Here is a 22,093-nt window from a genome sequence, read left to right on the forward strand (position 1 = left end):
TTTCTTGTCCTGTCGCTCGTAACCTGGGAGAAGAACCCGACCCCCACCTGGCTACAGCCTCCTGTCAGGGTGTTGTACAGAGCAATAAGATCCACCCCGAGCCTCCTTTTCTCCAGGGTGAGTTTGCCCAGCTCTGTTCCCTTCTCTGGACACACTCCAGCACCTAAATGTCTTTATTGTCGTGATGGACCCAAAAATAAGCACAGAACTTAAGATGCTTCATGAGTGCCCAGCACAAGGGACAGTCACGGCCCTGGTCCTGTGGCCACACTATTGCTGATACAAGCCAGGATGGCACTGATCTCAGCCATCTGGGCATGGGCTGGTTCATAGCCAGCCATCTGTCAAACAGCACACCCAGCTCCTTTTGTGACTGGGATTAATCACACACAACACAGGCTTTTCCTGGCTTCTCAGTCCACAAACACTGCACAACAGAGGAATCCCCCATTTCTGCTATGGAAAGGACTGAAGAAACTTTTACCACCAGTGATGAAAGTTATCTGGGCTTTTGAGGTGCTTTATCTTGCAGCTCCTGCTGCTTTCCAAGATACTCAGGTATAAAGAGGGCCACACAAATACAAAGTGGTGTGTCGTGGCTCTCCCAGCTGCTTGGTGACAACAATGGGAGAAGCCAGTGGATGCCTGGTGCTTTCAGCTAAACCGAGTTGCTCTGGCTGCTGCAGTGTTTCCATGACACAGAAAAATACCCCCAAAAGCAGAAAAATATTAAAGGAGTCCTCACCTTTTCACCGGGAACAAAATCTATTAAGTGGGAGTGGGTAACACTCTGCTTTGCTTTAAATGGAAATTTATGCAGGACATTTATTCATCTGAAGTGCTGCATGGGCAGTATGCTATGAAAAGCAGAAATTGTTTATATTGCAAACTTCAAATACTGTAAACCCTTTCCCTCTTTGCAGACAATGAGAACATCATGACAAAGTTTTAAGACATCATGGCAGCTATTTGCAGCACAGGTCCTTTTTTGGCTAAGGCAGAATAATTTCACCTGGAAGTTGTACACACAAGTCATGTCACTCAAACAACACAAGAAAACCATTTTGTCTTGGAAATCTTTATTGCATCACTGTAACAAATTCAAATATGAAGCAACACTTTTAAGTGAAGTGTGCACCTCTAGCAGCTCAGAAATACAATGTAGCTTTTTGAAACTACTTTTATTAAACTGAGTATATGGCTTTTGATTGGCAGTTTTAAGGTTAGGATGTGATTAAAAGCACTACTTGAAAAGATGCTATTATTTACAGTTTTTACAGAACTTTAAAAATTTTTAAGTTGTTTAAGCATGTAAAATGAGTTATGCCTCTGTATTGACTCTGCAAATTGGTGATTCTACAAAGGGTTAATGATTCAGCGTCAAAAAGAAAAAAATTTAAAGTCTCTCTTTCCAGTCTTGAAAATTGCAAAAGCAATTGCTTTGTGGAAGCTGGAAGTAACAGGAGGAGACTACAATTGCCCTAAGAACTGGGTATGAATACAGTGATTTATACCTAAGGAACAACCAAAGTATGCTAGGGAAACAGACAGGTAGGTAAGGGGTCTGAAATAATAAATGCAAAGTGCATGTTCATACTGGCATTCTTTTTCTTCCAGACTTTTAGCACCAACAAGGCTGAGTGGATACCTAAGGATGACTGAAAACTCTGCTGGTGGGTGAGGTAATTAGAATCACAGCACTGCTTTGATTGCAAAAGACCTTTCAGATTCCCTCAGCACAGAGCATTTCAAATAAATTCTCACAAGAAAGTGCTTTATGGTGACTACTGGAAACAGGAACATGCAGAGGTTCTCTGACCTACCCCACACCTCTTACTGCTGGCCACAGGTAAGGCAGAGCAGCTTCCTCCTCTACCACTCCCCTCTGCCTTGTGCAGGAAGAAGTTAAAGTTGTTCTCACAGCTCTTGCCTACATCTCTGCAGAACTGAACTTGAGATGTGAGTACTGAAATAGCATGCTCTAAAATATTTGCTTATGTTGGTCCTGTTGATAATTTGAAGACATATTTCAACACATGGATAGATCAATAAAGAAGAAACCTAGATGTAAAAAGAATTTAAAATTGCTCTGTAAATTCTTAAATGTAAAAGGCACCAAAATTTTCTAGACTATTAAGATCATTCTACTATTTGAAAGTAATACAGTATTGTGGATATGCCTGAATGTCATTAAATATGACAAACATTGTGGGATTAAACTCGTTATTAACCACACTGTCGAACAGGTCAGTAGGATCTGCTTGGCTCCTTGCTGGTGGAGCCTTCAGTCCTGCTCTCCCAGCACAGTACTGCCCAGTCAGGACCCGAGCCAAGTACATGTGCTTCCTGCCATTCACATCTGGAACAGAATAAATATCCTGGGCAGAGTAACTTGCATGGACAGCAAAGTAGGTTCCATCTCCAATGGCTGCAGCTGTTAGGTAGGAAAAACAACATTTTCAAATACAGTTAAGTGTTCTTATTCTCTTCAGAATCTCTAAAACTCCTTTTTTTTAACTCTGCAGAATCTATAAATGTGGTTAGAGTTCAAACACAAAATTCTAGTACTAATCCTTTGTGTCAGAATCAAATATGAACCCACATAGATAGCAGATAAGTATCAACACCCAGGTTTTGACTTCTCTTTCCTATGGAGAAAAAGGCTCCTCTGTTTAACATAGTTTAGCCTGCAATCCATCAAACTGCAATTCTTCAGAGACTTTTGGACTTATGACTATATAAGTGTAATTATAGTTTTCTAGTCACACTTCTCAGCAAGTCAGAGAAATCACATGTCTTTGTTCAAGACAAATTTCTTTTTTCTGACATTGGTAAAAAGCTGTTCAGACCAAACAGGTCCTTCCTATCTGGCTGCCCTGATCTTTGGATACTTTTGCTTGGCTACTCAGTCTGACAGAAGGCAAGTGTGCCTTCCCAATCATTAATCATAGCTGAGATGAAAAGGTGGATGTCAACACCCACAAACAGAGAGAGGACACGGGGATCTAGGGCTCTTGCTTCCTGAGTAAATCCAACCTCCTGACACTACCAAAGAGTAAGAAAACAAAGCTACATCTCCTCTGACCATGTTTTAAAAAGAAGGCTGCATTTCCTACCTGTGCACAACCTGATATATTTTGTGTATGCTGGGCTTCATTTATTAAAGAAAATCTCAGAGTTAGTATCTCCAGAGGATCCAGACAGAGAAAGGTCTTTGGATCCAGACCACACTGAAGTATCAACTAGATATGAGTTAAGCTGCCCAGCTCTCTCAAGATCAAATCAGCCCTAGGCATGTACAACTCTGTCTTAAGGAAGAAAACATTAAGAACAAAAATTAAGAATTTCTGAAGTGAGGTTACATGGCCACTAAAATCAACTGGCACCTCAATTCAGTCCACATTCCACTTCTTTGGATCCTGTCCTTCATCTTTGAGTGCTGCCAAATAATACACATAACAAGACTGTACTAGAAGTGGACAGAACAAACTTTGAGCTACTGCATAATATCATTATGTTAAATATTTAAGTGGTCTTTAACAACTATTAAAGGCTAAGAATTAACTAATGGATCTCACAGATTTTGTAAGCATAAAATTGGTACAGATGTGGGATCTTAAACTGTCCTAATCTTTGGAGGCAACAGGAGAAGGATTTGCACTTCTACTTTGCTACCTGTCTTTGTCTAAGAGGAGAGGAGATAGCATCAGCTAGTGGCTGTTACATCAGCTAAGGATATTGAATAGTGTTCCTTGTTCCTTTCTCCAGGTAAATGACACAAAACAATTCCCAGAAGCTGCCCAGGCTTCATTTCAGAGCAGGGGAACTCTTTTTGATATCCTTTACCGGGTGGCATCCAGCAACAAGTGCTTAACTGAACAGAATAATTCCTCTGTCCATATAGATTAATCTCAGGAGTTGTTTATTATTGTGTTCTGTAATTTCATTCAGTTTTCATGTTGTGCTGACAGCACTATAGCAGTGACACCCTGCAGCACTCATACACGCCTTGGAAATTAACTGATTTGGAAAATGACTCACCATTCTTTCCAGCATATCCACGATTAAATCCATAGGAGTTAATAAAACTCAATGAGGATGCAGCTGTCCCATGAAATAGCAACCTCTCATTATTTTGATTTTTGTTCTTTTCACAGATAGATTTTTTTTTTAATTGGTATGTCTGCCAGAGGATGCGATTTTGTATCCTTTCAATCTGCAAAATTACAAAATTAACTATATTTATATGAGGGAAAAATGGGGTAGGGATGAATATTTATCATGGCAGAAAAGCATTAAAATGAAATCAAACTGAAAGAATTAGAGCAATTTTCACCATGTCCTGGTAGCACGAGGTTTGGGTAGAGGGACTGAATATGTAAGCATCCTGAAAAATCACAAACCAAAGCAGCTCATAAGAGAGTTTCAAGCTCAGTAATTTTGGGTATCCATTTGTCTTGCCTAGTGTACCAGGTACCCAGCAGTCATGGTAGCTGTGCACTGTCATTTCTAGGAACAGGCTGCTGTACCACTGCTAGAGGCAATGATGGAAGATGCCTTCTATACATCCTCATCATCTTTACTGATGATTTTCTCACTAAAGGACAGAGTGTAGCAATAGCATTAGGTTAAGTTTCTCTTCTAGATCTAAGCTTGCAGGTCAAAATTGCTTCCTGTAATGTGTAGTTTAGCAACCCACAAGAAATGACTCTATAAAAATCACTTGGTGGGAGGATGGATGTTGCTGGCTCCCTATGCCAACAATATAGCTTAAGGGAAAGCAGTGTCTCCAACAAAGTATAATCTTAAAGACACTTCTGCAACAGCTTTGCATTTTTAACAGAAAAAGACATAATGTCATAAACTTGATTTTTTTTTTCTGTAATACATTAATATTTTGCTCTCTTTGTGTGTTTTCATGACCATGCTCATTGAAGCTTGTGATGGAAGAAAAATTTTTAAGCACATTATCCTCACTCCTAATTTGATTGTATTTTCTACTGTTTATCTCTTCTCTTGATTCAGAACAATTCCATCTTCTTCCTGGCAATTAAATCTCTGTGCATTGTGTTGCAGATTTCTAAATAAGCAGGATCAAATACTGACACTGGTTAAAACTGACAGGCAGGCCTGAAAGGCTCTGGGATGACAGGGGAGAAGTTGTAAATTAGTCCAAAGCTTCATATCAGTCTGCAAGGACTTTGTATTTTTCATTGTATTCTGAATGCATTTGCTCATGCCTCCATTTCAATATAGAATTTCCTAATTGGAAATACCATATTAGCTAGAGAGTACCACATGAATTGAACAAAGAGTCAGCCTGAAGACTGATGGTCACTGGTTTTGCACCATTACATGCCAGAAATGGCAGAATAGCTCTTAGGAAACTTGCTGTGATTTATATTCACCCTGTGCAGTGCTGGGGAGACTGACACACAAAGGGTGTATTGGGTTGCAGACACCTCATAAGCACATATTTAGGAAGTATATTGTTTCTTGCCCAAGCATTGACATTTTCCCCTCTCCCCACCCCATATGGTATCACCTTCTCTATGTTAAAATTACTACATGTTGTCTTGAACATCTTCTCAACTGTTGTGTATTCAGGATGTGATGGCTTGAGCTCCACCACTTTGACCTGTTCATTCTGCATGTCTGTCCACTCCTTAGGCAGCTCTATTGACTGCACATCTGCAAAACAGAGGTTGCATTATTGACAGACAACTAGCTCAGCTCCATAGGCACATCTTACAAACCACAGAGAGGACCAAGAGGACAACACCTTCTGCAATACCTCATTCAACAAGTGCTCTTGCTCTTCCAAACATCACTGGTTCTGTAATACACTGTAAAGGCTTTAAATTTTGTCTAATTATCCCCACACCAATATCTAACAAAAACAAGCTTTAAAACTCCAGAAGAATTTTATGTATTCTTCATACACCACTTCCTTTGTCAGATTTAAGCATGAAATCTATGCTCACCAGTCACATATATGCAGACAATATTTGCACTTAAAACTGATGTTCTGATTTCACTCATACTTCCCACTGATTATGAAACTCAAAACTCCTGGCTGAGGAAAAAAAAAAAAGAAAAAGGGAAAAAAGCTAAGGAATACCTTACTTCTTTGGGATACCTGAGCTTGCATTTATCCAAATCATCATTCAATAATTATTATTCAAGTTTTTTTTTTTTTTTAAACAAAAGTGCTATTTACCTTCATCCTTTGTCACACGTTGAAGGATTTTAATTTTTCCTTGGTCATCAGTAGCCCTTAGAGTCTTCAGATTCACCTTGTAGTTCTTATTTTTAATTCTGATATTCAGATTTGGCTTTTTATCCATTCTGGCAGACTCCAGCTGCATATTTGTCAGTTTATCAAAAGCAACAAAGCTATCATTTCTTCCTAGATACCTCCATTCTACCAGGTTATAAAGCAGTTCTGCCTTGGATTGCTCCTCTTCAGTAGATTTAATTTTTTGGACCATTTCTTGAACTTTTCGAGAAACGGAACAGACATCCCTGCTAATACCAGAAATTGTAATTTGAGGGGGAGAAAGCTTATTGAAAACCTCAATGGTGACTTGATTTCTTCTCTGGAGATCATCCAAAATAGCAAATTGCATCTCATCAAAATTTTCAATTGCCTCATCTGAAATAGTGTTTTCAAACTGTTCCTTTAAAATTAAATCCTTTATCCAGGACTCAGCTGCATCCACCTTTTCTTGGCTTTCTCCACAAATTTGAAATGTGACTAAATTAACTTTCTTCTCCAAAATCATGGACTTTTTCTTCTCAGAAGATTGTTTTCTGCCCCAAAAAAATGCTGTGGATAAATACATCAATTTTTAGTTGTAAATAAAAGAACTTCAGTTTTATTTGCCCATGCACACAGAAAACAACTTACACTTAAACATAGATATCCATGATTCTGATTCTGTTGTGGAAGAATCTGAATTTTCTCTTTTCTTCATGCTTTCATAAAAGTCCCTGAGCATATTTGTCTGGAAGATCACTATCTTAATTGTCTGTAAATGCTGTACTGATTTTTGTCTTGCAAATTCCAAAATGGCATCCAACATTTCATCAGCTACCTTGGCTGAACTCAGTCCTGCTTGACCTAAACAAAAATAAAAGGCACATATCAGTGAACAGTTTTTGTGCAAGTCTACTGTTACCCATATTAAGTTTGTCTGTTTCTGAACTGCCCCCATCACACATTGCTTTCCCAAGAAAACACAAACCTGTTCCAATAGCTGGGAAGGCAACAGATTTGTACGTCCTTTGTTCACACTCATGAAGCACTTTGGAGACCTGACTCTTCACCTGGTTATCAGTAATCAAATGGATGATTTTACTGCACAACAGGTTCCCACCCTGTGTTGTAATAAAGCCACTTTGGTGCTTCCCAGCTGGCAGAGAGAAGATAAAGGAGGAGATATAATATTTACAAAGTGGCAATCTCTTTTGGTAGTATTTTCTGTTATACTGGTAGTACAAGAGAAGTGGAAAAAGTGGAAAGAAATCCACTGTGAGCTATATTATTGTGGGTTTACTTGATTCTGGTTTTCTTTTTAAATAATCTGCAGAGTTTCTTTGAGAAATTAATTCAAGTAAATGTGTGTTTTCTAATTTCCTGAGACCTCTGCTACAAAGTATTTTCCTATTAAGGACAATATAAGAATTTATGATGACTTTGAATACATCTCACTTCTACTTAAAAGCATGCCAAATTAATTGATATGTGAAAACCTCTCTTAGGCAACTTATTTCTTAAAAACCTGAATTCTTATACTGCAGCAGAGCTGAGTGGCTAAAATAATATCATTAAGATTATGACCAATTGATTTAAGAACAATATGGAATTTTAAAAAAGATGTTTGTGATTTCTCAGAACACTCATGTTTGCTTACAAAATGGAGTCATATTGTGAGGATGAATGGACTGATGAGCACAGAGTTCCAGACCACCTCACAGATCACAAAGGTAATGACTGTAAGATGCTCTGCAAGCACTGAGATCAGACTGATAAATTTACTTTGACAAAAAGCTTTATCTGCCAGGTGATTTTCTTCTGACTCTCAGGATCTTCTGAAGAATATTTTGTACATGAAGGTAAAATGTAATTTGGAACACTGTAATGGGGTTGTAGGTTCCTGCCAACATTATCATTTCTATGTTTTGTCCATTCCAACAAAAAAAGTAAAAACTGCACTGGCACTAGGAGATTTATTTTAAGTTGAGGGTAAGGAGTATTTCATAGTAGTATGTTGATAAGGCCTTGCTCTGTGGTGGAGTTTCCTTGGGAAATGAGCAGGGTGTAGCACTGACTGGGAATGCAGGCATGAGCATATTTACCAAACAAGTTGGAGCCAAGGCTTTTATCTTGTCCCCTACAGAGTAGTTTGGAAATCAGAAAAACATAAAAACAGCTCTTTGAAATGAAAGAACAAGAAAATAAGAATCAGTGTAATAGTTCTAAGAACAGAGACATTTGCCTGATTTGAAGTTAATGATAAATGTGTTTGTACAAACGTTCCTACAGAGCCAAAGGCTGGGGAAAAAATCCAGGAAACTCCATCTTGAAAATCAGTTTCCAGACTCAGAGCAGGCACATTTAGGTTATGCATCTAAAATGTCCCTTTCTGTGCTTGCAGAGACCAACCACAATGAGCTCCAATTTTACTGCTCTGCTGGTCTGGCAGAATGCAGACTATGGAAGAACTTATGATCAGGGTTGTCCTGATTTCAGCTGGGATAGAGCTAGTTTTCCTCTTAGTAGCCACTTCAGGGCTGTGTTTTGGATCCAGTATGAGAATAAAGTGTGTAAACACAGATGTTTTAGTTATTGATAAACAACTATGAAAAGAAAAATTCTCAAGGTAATATGTCAAAACAAGAAGGGGACTTTTCAAAGCTCCTAAAAGTGAAAGGTGTATTATTCAGATAAAACAATTATGTCAGAGTAGAGAATTATAAAGCAACTTTAAGTTTTCAGTGAGAATGAACACAACAAAAAAAGAATTATCAAAAAAATAATAGGCTTTAACATACCATATTGAGCACATTCATTTGCTACCTGGGGACCAGCAGCATCCATAATTGCTTTGAAGACCCCTTAAATCACACAAGAAAAGCACACACATTCATTCAGTCTCCACAATTATCTCTACTCAAAACTCTACCCAACTTCTGTACCCTACAAATACCCTAAATTGCTTTATGACAAGATACCACAAAGTTCAAAACTGTGACAGTTTCCCTAAGTACTGTCCATGACACACAGCTTTGGCTGCAGAGAGAATGTTTCCTTCACTGCTGGTTAGAAGTCATTAAAAACTCCTATTTCATTGTTTCACTCACCAAACCCATATGTCTCTCACCAAACTCTCCAATGGCGTTGAACTGGTATCATTTGGTATCTTGCATGCTTATAATTCACTATAATTAGTGAAAACCCTCTGCTTCTTATAGGGTAATTTTCTTAACCAGAGCTTTGTCTTCCAGTGAAACATTTTAGGATACGAGCATTTTTTTAGAATTATACTTAGTCTAAAAATTCCATTTAAACACTTAGGGTTTTAAGCAAGAAAAATATGGTCAGAAGCCTTCTGTTTGAAAATTAAATCAAATATTCAGGACATGTAAAAAACCTGTTTAAGATCTATTTCCTGGCTAATCATAACTCTTTATGAAAATAACTCATGTGAAAAATGCTTCATAAAAGTTTCCCTTTTGGACAATTCTTTTCTGTACCCCCTTCTAAAAATTAGCCCAGATTTATTGCTAAAGAACTACATATTCAATATATTACCTGCTTTGGCATCAAATGTTGAATTTGCTATGTTTACAATAATCTCTGTATCCTCCTTGGTAATATCTCCACTAAGTACTTGCAGTGTGATGGAACCAATCTTCATTTCATGAGCTCCCAACAGGTCAGTAGAAACAGGCCTGATGAAACCTGCATGGGAAAGAAAAATACATTAAATCACTTCTCCTTTAGTTTGGAGTGTTATTCTCTTCCACTGATTGAAACTCCTTATCCTTTTAAGGAATATGCTCTAGATCAGTTTGATGGATGCAGAGTGTCTCTGTTTTTCTCTTTATTCCATTTCTGAAAGCTGAGAGGTACAGTATTCTTCCTGTTTGTGCTATGGAAGTGAAACCATTTCTATTCCTGTAAATTTATGCAATATGAATTCAGAAAATGGCTTCAGGTTTATCTGATCTGACCAGCTCTGTAACAGAGTTTCCTGAATTAATTCTTACAAGAAATGGAGCATCCAGCTTAAGTGTTGCCAGTAATGGAGATCAGATCACATCCCTTTTGTAAGCTATTTCATACTTACCTTCATGGATACAAAACTATTCCTTTCTTGTAGTCTAAACTTATCTAACCTAACTCGTATTTTATCTGCCCACTCTTCATCTCTTTGATACTCAGCAACTGAGGAGGAAGGGCTTTATATCCTTACAAATAAGCACCTGCCCTTGTTGAAGTACACACGTTTTGGCTATTGTGTCCCACTGTTGTCAAGTAATAAATGGAAAGGAAATTATCCACTCTATATATGTAAATATATATTTGTAGGAGACTAAAGCTACAGAAATACATGTTATTTATGGCTGGTTTGGCCAAGTGATTGCAAATTCTTATATCCTTTAAGCAGGACAAACTACTGTGTCTCCTATCAGAACACCCTTTTTGTTTTGGTAAGACCGGCCTCACTAAGAGTTCAGCATGCCCTCAACAAAAGAAATTCCTCCCTAAGAATTTTACAAATGACATTTAAGAATGCAAGTCCATTAGGAGGACAAAAAATGCCCTGTGCCCTGATGACATTTCTTTTGATTCCTGATACACATAAAACCATGTAACAGCATTTACATTCTGTCCCACCTCTACACAACTTACTTGGCTGTGCTGCTGCAGCAGTGCCACTTTCACCTGCCCTACGTGCTAGTTCAGTGGTAAAAGCCTAAGAAGAGAAAAAAAGTATTCAATATAGTATTTCACAGTATGTACACTGAATGTTTCTGTAATTAACATTAACAGTCTTGTAGCCTCTTGCTGAGACACCTCACACATTTTATAGTCATATTTAATTGTTAATAACAGCAGAAGGCCCAGTGTGGACAGTGTGATAAGAGATAGCTCTGCATTGCTAGAACTCCTCTGGCCAAAGATGAGGAAGCATCTAAAGCATCTTCACAGTGCCAACAGCAAGGCCAATTTTGTCTGCAGCTTCTGCTTGCTGAGAGTTTATATTTCAGAGACACTGGAAAGACATCCCACTGTTGCTGGCCCATAGCAGTAAGAAAGTGCCAAATGATTCCCTTAAAAAGCAGTATAAGTAAAACATATTATTAAAGTGTAACTAGAGCAGTATGTTACAAAGACAGATTTGTCCTGAGAAGAACTACCTGAATGCTATCAAGATCTTGTGGTAGCAAGAGAAAATGAACTTCCTGGAGATTCTTCAGAGTGTGACTACTACTGAACTTGAATACCACATCAAACATTAATTTAGAAACAAGGATTTTAGGAAATCCAAATCCTCCAGTCCCAATAGCTGGGAAAGTGATTGTTTTCAGTCCAAGTTCTTCAGTTTTCTTCAAGCAGAAGTTGATTGCATCTTCTAGTTCCTGTAAAACACAGCAAAGGTACTTTTTTCTAAAGGCATAATTTATTATTAGTTCCAAAGAAACCAGTATGATAAGCAGCTCTGAGTGCATCAAGACATCTTTAAGATCACTCCAATGGAAGAGAATGGAGTCAAGTCATCTAAATTAACTATATTTAAACCTGAAATTTCAGGCCACATCCCAAACAAATATATAGCTGGGGTGGATTTGAGGTTAATAATTAATATATACCTTCTCTGTCTGTCCTCCACCCCACTTGGGCATTATGGCATGAAAGATAGACTTGCAGGCCATAGCATATCCACTGGTGCAGACCACACTCCCAGGACCTGAGTTCTGACTTTGTTTCTTGGTGTCAAACTCAACTTTGAGAGCTGGCCCAGCTCTTTCCAGCACGGCTTTGCAAAGAGGCCCCTCGCCAAACAGCAGATCTGTGCCAACGCTGATGACAACAACATCCGTCTGCAACAAGATTACAATGAAAACAGCTACAGCTAGAATTCCAACAAAAAAATGCACCAAGATTAGAAGCCCTACCAATGCAACACACAGCAAAAGAAACAAGATGCCAGTGGATACCCAAAACAGCAGCCCAGACAGGTACCTATTTCCCCTAATATCCACCCAAGACAGTTACTTTTACAAAGTACTTTAGTATTTCCCCTTTAAGAAAAAAAACCCCAACTCTTTTACTTGTTGGCCTTAGATCTAGGAAACAAACAAGATTTAGCTGGGAATTGAAACATTCTGAAATTCACAGCTGCCCTCTAGAAATGGCTTCAGTAACAGATCTCAACCTACACTCAAGTTTTGCAAGCTTGCATCCTTGTTTAGCTACCACACAGCTGTTCTTTCATTATGTTGCAAGTACTTGTAAAACCTACTGTCTGTCCTTTTTCATTTAAACTGAGAGAGCTTACCATCAAGGTAGAAAGGAGTCAGAAAAGTAAAGACTTACCATAGCTTCCTGAATATTCTTCTTCTCCACTCGGATGCGAAGTCCTTCATTTGTTGTAATCATCTTCAGATCCCCTTTTCTATTCTCCTTCTGGCTTTTATTCAGCGTTGGCCATTTTGGGGAGAATGATTTAGCTGAAAATACTTTTTTTACTGTCTCACTCAGAACCTGAACAATTTCTTCTGAATTACTCACAAGATGGATCTCCTTCAAGTTTCTGTCCTCCATGAGTTCTTCCAAGGTCTCCCTAATGGAGGACACAATTGAATCCGCACAGATCTGTGGTGGAAAACCATAAATCCCTCCACTTATAGCAGGCAGAGCTATGGAACGATGATTGTATATATCAGCTAGCTGTAGACATTTTTTCACTGTCTTCTTCAACAACCACATGCACTTTTGCGATTCCCTCTCGCTCCACCTGGGCCCGACAGCGTGGATGACGTTCTTGCAGGGCAGTTTCCCGGCGCGTGTCATCACTGCGCTACCAGGCTGGAAATCCCCCAGCCTCCTCACCAGCTCATCACACTCCTCCTGCAGTGCTGGCCCAGCTGCTCTTGACAGCGCCTCAGCCAGGCCACCAATGTGTTTTAGGTCTTCATTAGATGCATTCACCACAACATCAACAGGATAGTCACACAAGTCACCTCTATACACTCCTACCATAATTCCACCTGGCAGGTTTTTTTCATAGTAGACTTTTCTTTTCACTTTATTACCAGCTTTTCCACCCTTCTGTTCTTCTTCTTCTTCCTTAATACTAATGAAACAGCTATATTTCTGCTTTGCTTCTAAAATACATAAATCTTTCCTGTCGGTGAAGAACTCCTTTGCCCCTGGTTTATCAATTGGCACATTTTTTGAGTAAAGGGATGAGACAGTTTTTTCAAACATGGTGAATGCTTCTAGCACTTCTGCTTTTGGTCCCCTCAGAGAAATACACGGTGTCTTGGTGTCAAAACATACTGTCACACCTTTCTTCTTCAATTCTTTACAAACGGCAGACTTCTCATTCTCTACAAACTGCACTATTACCGCTGATGTAGCTGGGATTACTTCTTCAATGATTTTGTTTCTATCTACAAAAGCATTAAGTCTCTGATAAACCTCTGTTACAGACTTAGAAAAGCCAGCAATAATCATTTTATTTTCTTTTCCAACAGACTCCCAAGTGATGACAATTTCTTGGGAAGAATTATATGTCTTGAGCAAGGAGAGAAGAAGATTGCTCCACTGATCCTTTTTAGTAACTTCACCATCCCCCACATTGATGCACTTGCTTTCTAAACCTGTTTTTATTTGCTTTTCTGCTTCTAGAAGATCTTTGTGAGCATCTCCATATAGCAACACAGTATCATCCTGAAGTTCATAAAAAGCAATAATTTTTTCCCTAATGAATAATATATCTGATGTTTTTTTATTATCTACACACTGTAGATAGTGGAAAACATGGGGGTCAGTGGTAACTGATGTACATGGCATACTCAATACCTTTTCCAGTAACTCAGCTTTGACTTTATATACTTCTGCAGGTAATCCACACAACTGAACAGTCCTTTTTTTGTCATCATAACAGAGCTTTAGGCATGGATATTCCTTTTGAATATTCTCTTCTAACCCAGCATTGTGCAGCACAGCATACTTCCCTGGGATCACTGACACAGAAATTTCTATGCTCTGTTTTTCCCTTTCACTTTGCTTCATGCATTCCCTCACTTCTTTCTCTGCACTGTCCACTGCAGCTCTGTTGCCTGCAATCACCACCATCTCCTCAGAAATATCAGTTATGATCAGAGCAACATCTTTTGACAACCTTTTCTTCACATCTTCCCAACCTGATGAATTGACTTTACATTTTATAGCTATGTAACGTGCCATGATACGCGAGAACTCAGTGGAAGCATCTTGTTGCCATGTCTTGAGCAACTTAATCATTGGCTTTTTCTGCTTGCAGAGAGATGGTGATGGGCACAGCATAACTTCTGGGTTTGCACAGTCTGCTTGGGGCCATTTGAGCTCAGAATGGCAAACTGCCATTTCCTGGTTTATGTCCTGGGTCAGATTGGCATGCCTTTGTAAAAACTGCCATACATACGGGTCAAGTGGCACCCCAATGGGGTCTGGCATCTTGAAAGCTGGTCTTTCTTCTCCATAGAGAGCTGTTCCCAGGGAGTGGTAATATGGATGCACAGAAATCAGTGTCTGGTCCAGTAAATGTTTCTTTTTCAAGACCGTGGTTACATCTGAAAGTCAGTGCACAAATGTACAAACAAACATAGATCATTAACTTTAAATCAGGCAAATGTCTCTGTTTTAGAATTATTACATTGATTTTCCTTTTCTTTCATTTCAAATAACTATTTTTATGTCTTTCTGATTTCCAGACAACTCTGCAGGGGACAAGATAGAAGCCTTGGCTCCAGCTTGTTTGGTAAATATGCTCATGCCTGCATTCCCATGCAGAGCTACACCCTGCTCATTTCCCAAGTTAACTCCACCACAGAGCAAGGCCTTATCAACATACTACTATGAAGTACTCCTTACCCTCAACTTAAAATAAATCTCCTAGTGCCAGCACATTTTTACTTTTTTTTTTCCCCATTTTTGTTGGAATGGACAAAGCAAAGAAATTATAATGTTGGCAGGAGCTTAAAACTCCATTACAATGATCCAAATTGTGTTTTACCTTCATGTACAAAATATTCTTCAGAAAATCCTGAGAATCAGAAGAAAATCACCTGGCAGATAAAGCTTTTTGTCAAAGTATATTTACTAAGCCAGGAGTCTCCTCAAAGATATTTACCAGAAGTTGCACTGGCACAAAAACTGGATAGTGATTCAAGGAACACAAGAAATAGTAACAAGATTTTTCTTTAGCTCTGTTCTTTCCTGATAATGAAGATATTTGACTTAATTAGCTTGAAATGAGGATATTGGACCTTATTTAATTTCTGAAAGTTAACTGTGTTACTGACACTAAGTCATTGACGTAGTGACATTGATTCTGCTCTGTCCCTTTACCTGTAAGTACCATTAATTTTACATTGCATATACAAACCCCTGTAAATGGGGAAAGAACACCAGTGAGAAAAACCCATGGACAAGGCAGATATTAAAATAAATCTCTGGTAACAAAAACCAAAACAAACAACCCCCCCCCCCCCCCAATAGATACTGAAGCCCTAGACATGCAGCAGTATTTCTACATGCAGAGCACTTCCTAGGAACAGGACAATGTACACTGACTTCAGTAACAGAAAGCCAGGCTTCTCCTAATGCCCATATTTTCAGTAACTTCCTGGCAGGTTATCTGCCTGTGAGTACCTTGGTCAGGCAAAGGACAGAATTACCTTTGTGGTCACAGAATGTAATGATGGCTGAGTTCTCCTCAGGGAAGAGCTGGACATCTGCCACAGGCCCCCCTCCGTTCCGTGTGCTCTCAAAGTACACTGTGAGGTAGTCTGAGGAAATGCTCTCTGGTAGGTTTTCAGCCTTGATGCTCTGTGTTGATTCTAGAAGCCAGGCAGTCATGTTGAATTCTCTGACTCTCTTGTGCTGTGAACATTTTTCGGCAAGTTCCTTAGTATCTGTAAACAGAAGAGCAGTAAGAACTGACCATGTTTTCCTGTGTCATTATCAGCACTGGCTATCACTTCAGGCAGAGAAATGAGCAGAGTCTACTCCCTGTATTTGGAACAAAACTGACTCTGGTGCCAAATAACTCTGTGTTGTAAAGAAACAGGAAAAGCACACAAGCATGTTACTCTCTGCTATTCACTACCACTATGTCTCTGTTCCCATCTCATAAGTTTACTGTCTTCTCTAAAGGAGGCTTTATGTAATCCCCACACTCAGTGCACTTTCAATTCTTCTTCATCTAATCCAAAATAAGATAAAAACAACAAAACATTCTAATCCATTTCAGTAATAAAGATACCACCATTTTCTTTTTCCAGTGTAACCTTTGGATCACAGGCACTTTTTTGGGGCTGCATATAATGACATTTTTCTTGGGAGATTGCAATCCAGGTGCTTTTTTAAAAACAGTCTGGATCTCTAATGGGAGAGGAATCGAGCTCTGAAAGCTATTACTCATGCTTATACATGGAAATTAATAATGGTGTCATCCCGTCTTACCAATATTTTTTAAAAAGGTTGCTACAGCAAAATTTATTTCAGGTATCAGTTCAATAGTAAAGTCAGCATCTACAGTCAGGCCACTGATGTTCTCCAACAGCATCTCTAAGCACTTTGGACTGCATCTCTCTATGTTCTCAAATACCACCGAAGGTGAGGCCTCTGCAGAGTCAACCTCCTCCTGGAGTTCACTGTTTGGAACAAGACTCTCTGCTTTCTTCAAGGCTTTTTTATCATCTGCAGCAGAAAGATAAGGCACATAAAATGTTGGCAGGCATTTCCTGGAATGAACAGATTCTTCTTACCCTTTCTCTCTTTTCCTTTCCCAAGAAAAGAGATTGTTAACCCAACATACACTGCAGGGTACCACTGAACATTTTGAGATCCAAAACAGCCCAGATGCAATATTTGGCAGGGCTGCAGGCAGCTTTTTTGGTGGCACAAAAACAGACCAATGTCACTGGTATGTCTCTGGTCAGAGACTAAACAAAACTAAAATCCATTGAGATAACAGACCACAGCTGCTCAGATGTCAGTAAGGGTTGGCAGAGACCTTGCAGCCTCTGCAGCCGTTTCTCACCCTGTGCAGGCAAAACAAGCCTGAACATAGCTCAGGACATCCACAGGCACCACAGGTAGCTTTGTGTGACTTGGTGTAAAGCCTCCTGATGATCACTGTGCCCTGCCATCAGTGCAGCATGACAGAGCTAGAGGGCCCGTGTGCACAGAGGGCTCACAGGGATGCAACAACATCTTGCAAATAGAAAATATATCAGAGGTGCCCACTGAGTATCCCAGAAGTCCAGGGTCTGCCAGGGGCAAGCACGTCACCAGCTTTGCAAAGAGATGAGGGCAGAGGTGAATGACCAACAGCTGGCTCTGCCTGCTCACTGAGGTACAAAAACTACTGATACCAAACCCATAACATCTCCAAAAGACAGCTGCCTTTCAAGGCCTACCACCACCACCACCAAGAAGAAAACTAAAGAAATAAGAAGCAACAATTCTTCTGATGCTAATTACTAATTTCTAGACCAATGAAGGAGTAATTTCCTCCACTCTGTCCAATGAAGAAAATACCAAAAAGCCAAAACTGAAAGCGAGGCTGACTCAAGGAAGCAACTGAGAGCAGGATCTGAAGATTTCCAGGTTCCTCTCTAGTATAACTACAAAATAGATGACAACTTAGAGAACTGGAGGCCATGTGTGGAGAAAAGCACCAACACTTTTGTTTTCTGAAGAATCAGCACATACAGTGATGGATAACATTTTACCTTTTGTTTGAAGGCTGCTCATAGCATCCAAAGCCTAAAATAAAATGAAAGTCAAACATCAGTGACAGATTAGACACTCTCACCACTATTTCAAAGCTCTGGTTAATTTTTATTCACCTTTGTGGGAACTGATTTTTCTTCAAATGTTTCCTCTTTAGTAGCTCGTGCTGTTTCAGACTCTGTGACAAACAACCTCAGTTTTCCTTCTCCTTCCAAATGCAATTGATGAGACTGTCTCCTAAGAACTCGTTCCTTGACTAAATAAAAGCAAAAAAGCCCTGTGAAATTCTGAACGGAAACACAGCTTTACACTGCACGGCACTTTACCATCATTATGACACTGTTGCAGTTTAAGAATGGTATTCTGCAATTTACTGTTTCCACTGAAAGGAGCCAGACCTCGCCGCTAGGTAGTGAGCTCTCCCCGCCGTGGCAGGATGGAGAGGAGAACTGAAGGCACAAAAACGTTAAACATTACAGGACGAGATGAGAACAATAAACTACAAACAAACAGCAACGAAGTAAGAAAAATGAGCAGGAACGACATCAGTACTGATAACAGAGTGTACAGGACAGGTGAACGACTCACGGGCCGCTGCTCACCCCACAACGCACTCGGCAAAAGCCGGAAAATATCCCTCCCTTCCCGTTCCGTGCTCCACCGCACGGCTCAGGGGTGATCGCATTTCCCCAGGGATCTGGCTGTGCCCTCCCGGCTCCTGGAAAAGTTAACCTCAGCCGGAACAAGGATATACAGTCCCGCGAAATGAAAGAGCTTTAAACTCATAATGCTGACGCAGAATGCACGGGGCTTTCTTCCTTAAAAAAAACTGCCAGAGATACAAAACTCGGTCTGTCATGGTGGTACCCGGAGAGGCCCGGTACCGGCCCCCCCAGGCCTTGAAAATCCTCTTCCAGACAGTGCCGAAATGGCTTGGGGCTGTATGTCCTGAACTTACCAGCAGGGAGAGCCAGCAACTGGGAAGCATGCTAAGGCAAGAAAAGGAAACATTGTACATAGGTCTCTGTGTGTTTCTGCACATACGTGCATGTCTATACATTTAACTCAACTACAACTAAATCCTTTACCGGTTTCCTGCAAGTTCATAAAAATATGATGTCACATTTTTAATATATATCTGTAACTAATCTAATTGTTAGATTAATATAAGATTTATTATTCCCAGTGCAGTTTAGAGAATACTACTGCACATCAAGATGAGTATGCATGTATATATTCCTCCTGGGATATATTTATTCACTTACAGCCTTTATGCCAAACAAACCAGAGGCTAGTGCTAAGCACCAAATCTAGGCATATATATAAGTAAATATCACATTCTGAGTTAGAAGGGACCCACAAATATCGACTCCAACTTTTGGATCTGCACAGGACATCCGCAAGAATCACACCAAGTTTACATACTGTCTATTCTACACTGCACAGGAGGGGGTGTATACGACATATTATATAGTACAGATACTGCACATTACGTACCAGACGGGATATAGTATTACATGCAACAATCTTTTTTAACTTGCAGAAAGTTTAGACTTGCGATTTACGACCCCAACAACCCCGCAGGGCGCCCACACGCTAATCCCGGCCCCTGCCCTCGCCGGGTCCCCTCTCCCGGTCCGCCTCGGCCCGGCCGCTCACCCTCGGGCCGGGCGAAGCAGACGAGGATGGTCCCGCTGTCGCTCCCGGTCCGCAGCTCGCACTCGCCGCCGCCCGAGCGCTTCTGGCTCTGGAAGTAGCAGAGCAGCTTCTTCCTGAGCGAGGGCGGCGGCTCGGCGGGGCCCCAGTCCCCCCGCACCAGCAGCGGGAAGGAGCACGGCCGCTGCTCCTCCATGGCTGCCCGGCGGCTCCTCTCCCGTCGCTTTCGCTTTCGATTCCCCGCGCACCAGGGCGCGCCTTTTCCGGCAATCACGAGCCTTTCGCTTCTCCTCTGCCGCCTCTCGAGGCAGCCCTGCCCCGGGCCGCCTCCTCGGCCCCCCCAGACACAGCTTCGCACCAGCGCCCTTAACCCTCCTGTCCCCCTGGAACATCCAAAGCACCCCCTCGCCTTATCAATGCCCTGCATGCCCCTCTGCCGGGGGCTGGCAGCCGCTCTCGCTGCTGTCCCAGGAGTTCTTCCACCCGCTCTGCAAGAGGACGATCCTCACACAGAGTAGAGGCATTTGACTCATCTACAGTTCTGCACAGAGTGGGGGGCTGGGTGGCAAATCCACAAAGCCAGCACGGAGACTACCAAAACTTTAGGAAAAAGTGGCATTAATGTTCATTGGCTACAGGTTACATGCTTCTCTTTTTAATTAGTATTTTGTCTTCTATTGATTAACGATTCCCTTGCTTCTCATGCCAATTAGTTCACATGCTCAGTCTTTCTCTTCTTTTTGGGTCAGCGGGCCATGAGCTGGTGGTCATGATCTCCCCTTGCTGGAATTACCTTAAACCAGTAAGAGCTGATTCAGCATGCTTGCTGAGTTGCCTTTATTAGTTTCTTCCTTATCTTGGGGCTTCTGCCAAATGTCCTTGTGGCCTGTAAATTCTGCATTCTTTGTGCCCACTAGCAATGGTAAATTCTTCTTCCCAAACCTTGTTAACCTCCTCCTAAGTCTCAAATCACTGAAACATGTTGAGCCCTAAACCTTAATGAGGCAATTCTACTAACAAGCAATTTGTTTTCCTAACACAAGGACATCAGTTAGAACTTACTTGCTAGCTACCTGTTTATTCGATGAAATCTCCTCTCTTGTTAATTAAACTTGAGAGTGTACAAAGATCAAACACCAAAGAACATGGTTCCTGAAGGAAGTTTTTACATATTTCACATTTTGCATCACTGCTGCCAGAGGAACAAGATCAGGGTGGAACAATTTGTGTCAGGGGAAATTTAGGTTGGCTGTCAGAAAAAAGTTCTTCACTTGGAGGGTGGTTGTGCACTGGAACAGGCTCCCCAGGGAAGTGGTCACAGCACCAAGCCTGACAGCATTCTAAAAGGATTTGGACAATACTCTCAGGAACATGGTGTGACTCTGGGGGATGTCACAGGGCCAGGAGCTGCACTTGATGATCCTTGTGGGTCCCTTCCAATTGAGGCTATTCCATGACTCTCGGTCCCTTTGTACACTCCTGCCTCTGGCCTTTGCCTGTTAGAATAAGCCCATTTAGAAAAGCAGCATCTGTCACTCATGGCCTGCACAAAGCCCAGGGTGACAGGTTTCTGCTCCAGGCTTTATGCCCCAGACACCTGTAAGAAAAGCACTGGTGAAAGACACCTTGGTGTCCTCTGCAGCTTCTTGTGGCGCTGGGGAAGCTGAGACCTGATGCAGTGCTGGCTCCTGGAGAGAATGGTCACACTGGTACCAGTGACACATCAGCAGCAATGAGGCACCTGGAGCCATCTCCTCTGGCTCCTGGCAGGCTGATGAACCACTGGCCACAGGTATTTGTTATGGGGATTTAATAATTTTATTCACTGTATAAGCAAAACTTAAAGACTTTTGGCCCCCATACCAATACCTTGATTTCCAGCTCTAGGTTAAATTGGTTTCAACACACTTGAGCTCAACAGTCAGCAATTTTCAGTGGTCAAAACCAGAACTTTTGTAACCACTGAAAAAGGTTTTTTTACATAGTAAAAAGCAAAAAAGCCCAAAGGGAGCAGCTCCACTGCTGTCACAGAAGGATGGGATGTACAAATGCACAGCCTGAGGTTTATAGCTCTGAGATACTTGACTTGCATATTCGTGGTATTTCACACCCCTTCCCTAGAAAAGGTGTCCCTTGGCCACAGTTACCCTACAGCACCCAGGGAAAAACTGAAACAGTAACCTAACTATGTAAAAGAAAGCATTGGAAGATTTTTTTCTTAATCATACAACCAAGTAAGTCAAACCTGATACATTCAGAGGAGCCAAGGGCTTTTCAAAGTTGGGGATGCTAGAAAGCAGCAGGGTTATGTATTTAAAAACAAGTCATTCCATATCTGTAATGTCAAGTGCATTGAAGTCCACTGGTTAAAAACCAATGCTAAATGTTCAAAGAGATTTAGACAAACACAAGCTA

General features: G+C 40.8%; 1 protein-coding gene across 3 annotated transcripts; it reads right to left on the bottom strand.

The window, feature by feature from the left end:
• Positions 1-1,074: 1,074 nt before the first annotated feature.
• Positions 1,075-19,912, bottom strand: LOC131560532 (protein mono-ADP-ribosyltransferase PARP14-like). 3 transcript variants are annotated; one of them, XM_058809324.1, is made up of 17 exons: positions 19,682-19,912; positions 18,139-18,278; positions 18,022-18,055; positions 16,748-16,984; positions 15,961-16,197; positions 12,611-14,853; positions 11,884-12,114; positions 11,431-11,652; positions 10,922-10,985; positions 9,818-9,967; positions 9,058-9,120; positions 7,248-7,415; positions 6,911-7,123; positions 6,221-6,829; positions 5,546-5,691; positions 4,042-4,216; positions 1,075-2,434 (listed from the first exon to the last, which is right to left on the bottom strand). In XM_058809324.1, the coding sequence occupies exons 1-17, from the start codon at positions 19,872-19,874 to the stop codon at positions 2,148-2,150; spliced, it is 5,412 nt and encodes a 1,803-aa protein (XP_058665307.1). In that variant the 5' UTR covers positions 19,875-19,912; the 3' UTR covers positions 1,075-2,147. The 3 variants fall into 3 exon arrangements, with proteins under 3 accessions (XP_058665307.1, XP_058665309.1, XP_058665310.1); XM_058809326.1 differs by lacking the exon at positions 9,058-9,120; XM_058809327.1 differs by lacking the exons at positions 7,248-7,415; positions 9,058-9,120.
• Positions 19,913-22,093: the final 2,181 nt, after the last annotated feature.

This window comes from Ammospiza caudacuta, chromosome 8 (genome assembly GCF_027887145.1).
Source record: "Ammospiza caudacuta isolate bAmmCau1 chromosome 8, bAmmCau1.pri, whole genome shotgun sequence".
In the NCBI taxonomy this organism is placed as follows: Eukaryota; Metazoa; Chordata; class Aves; order Passeriformes; family Passerellidae; genus Ammospiza; species Ammospiza caudacuta.

Coding starts and splice junctions, on each gene's coding strand:
- LOC131560532 (XM_058809324.1), bottom strand. CDS start 19,874: ATGGAGGAGCAGCGGCCGTGCTCCTTCCCGCTGCTGGTGCGGGGGGAC. Junction 12,115..12,610: donor AGAATATTCAGGAAGCTATG/GTAAGTCTTTAC, acceptor ATCTTGTTGCAG/ACGGATGTTGTTGTCATCAG. Junction 4,217..5,545: donor GTAATTTTAACATAGAGAAG/GTGATACCATAT, acceptor GTAATTTTGCAG/ATTGAAAGGATACAAAATCG.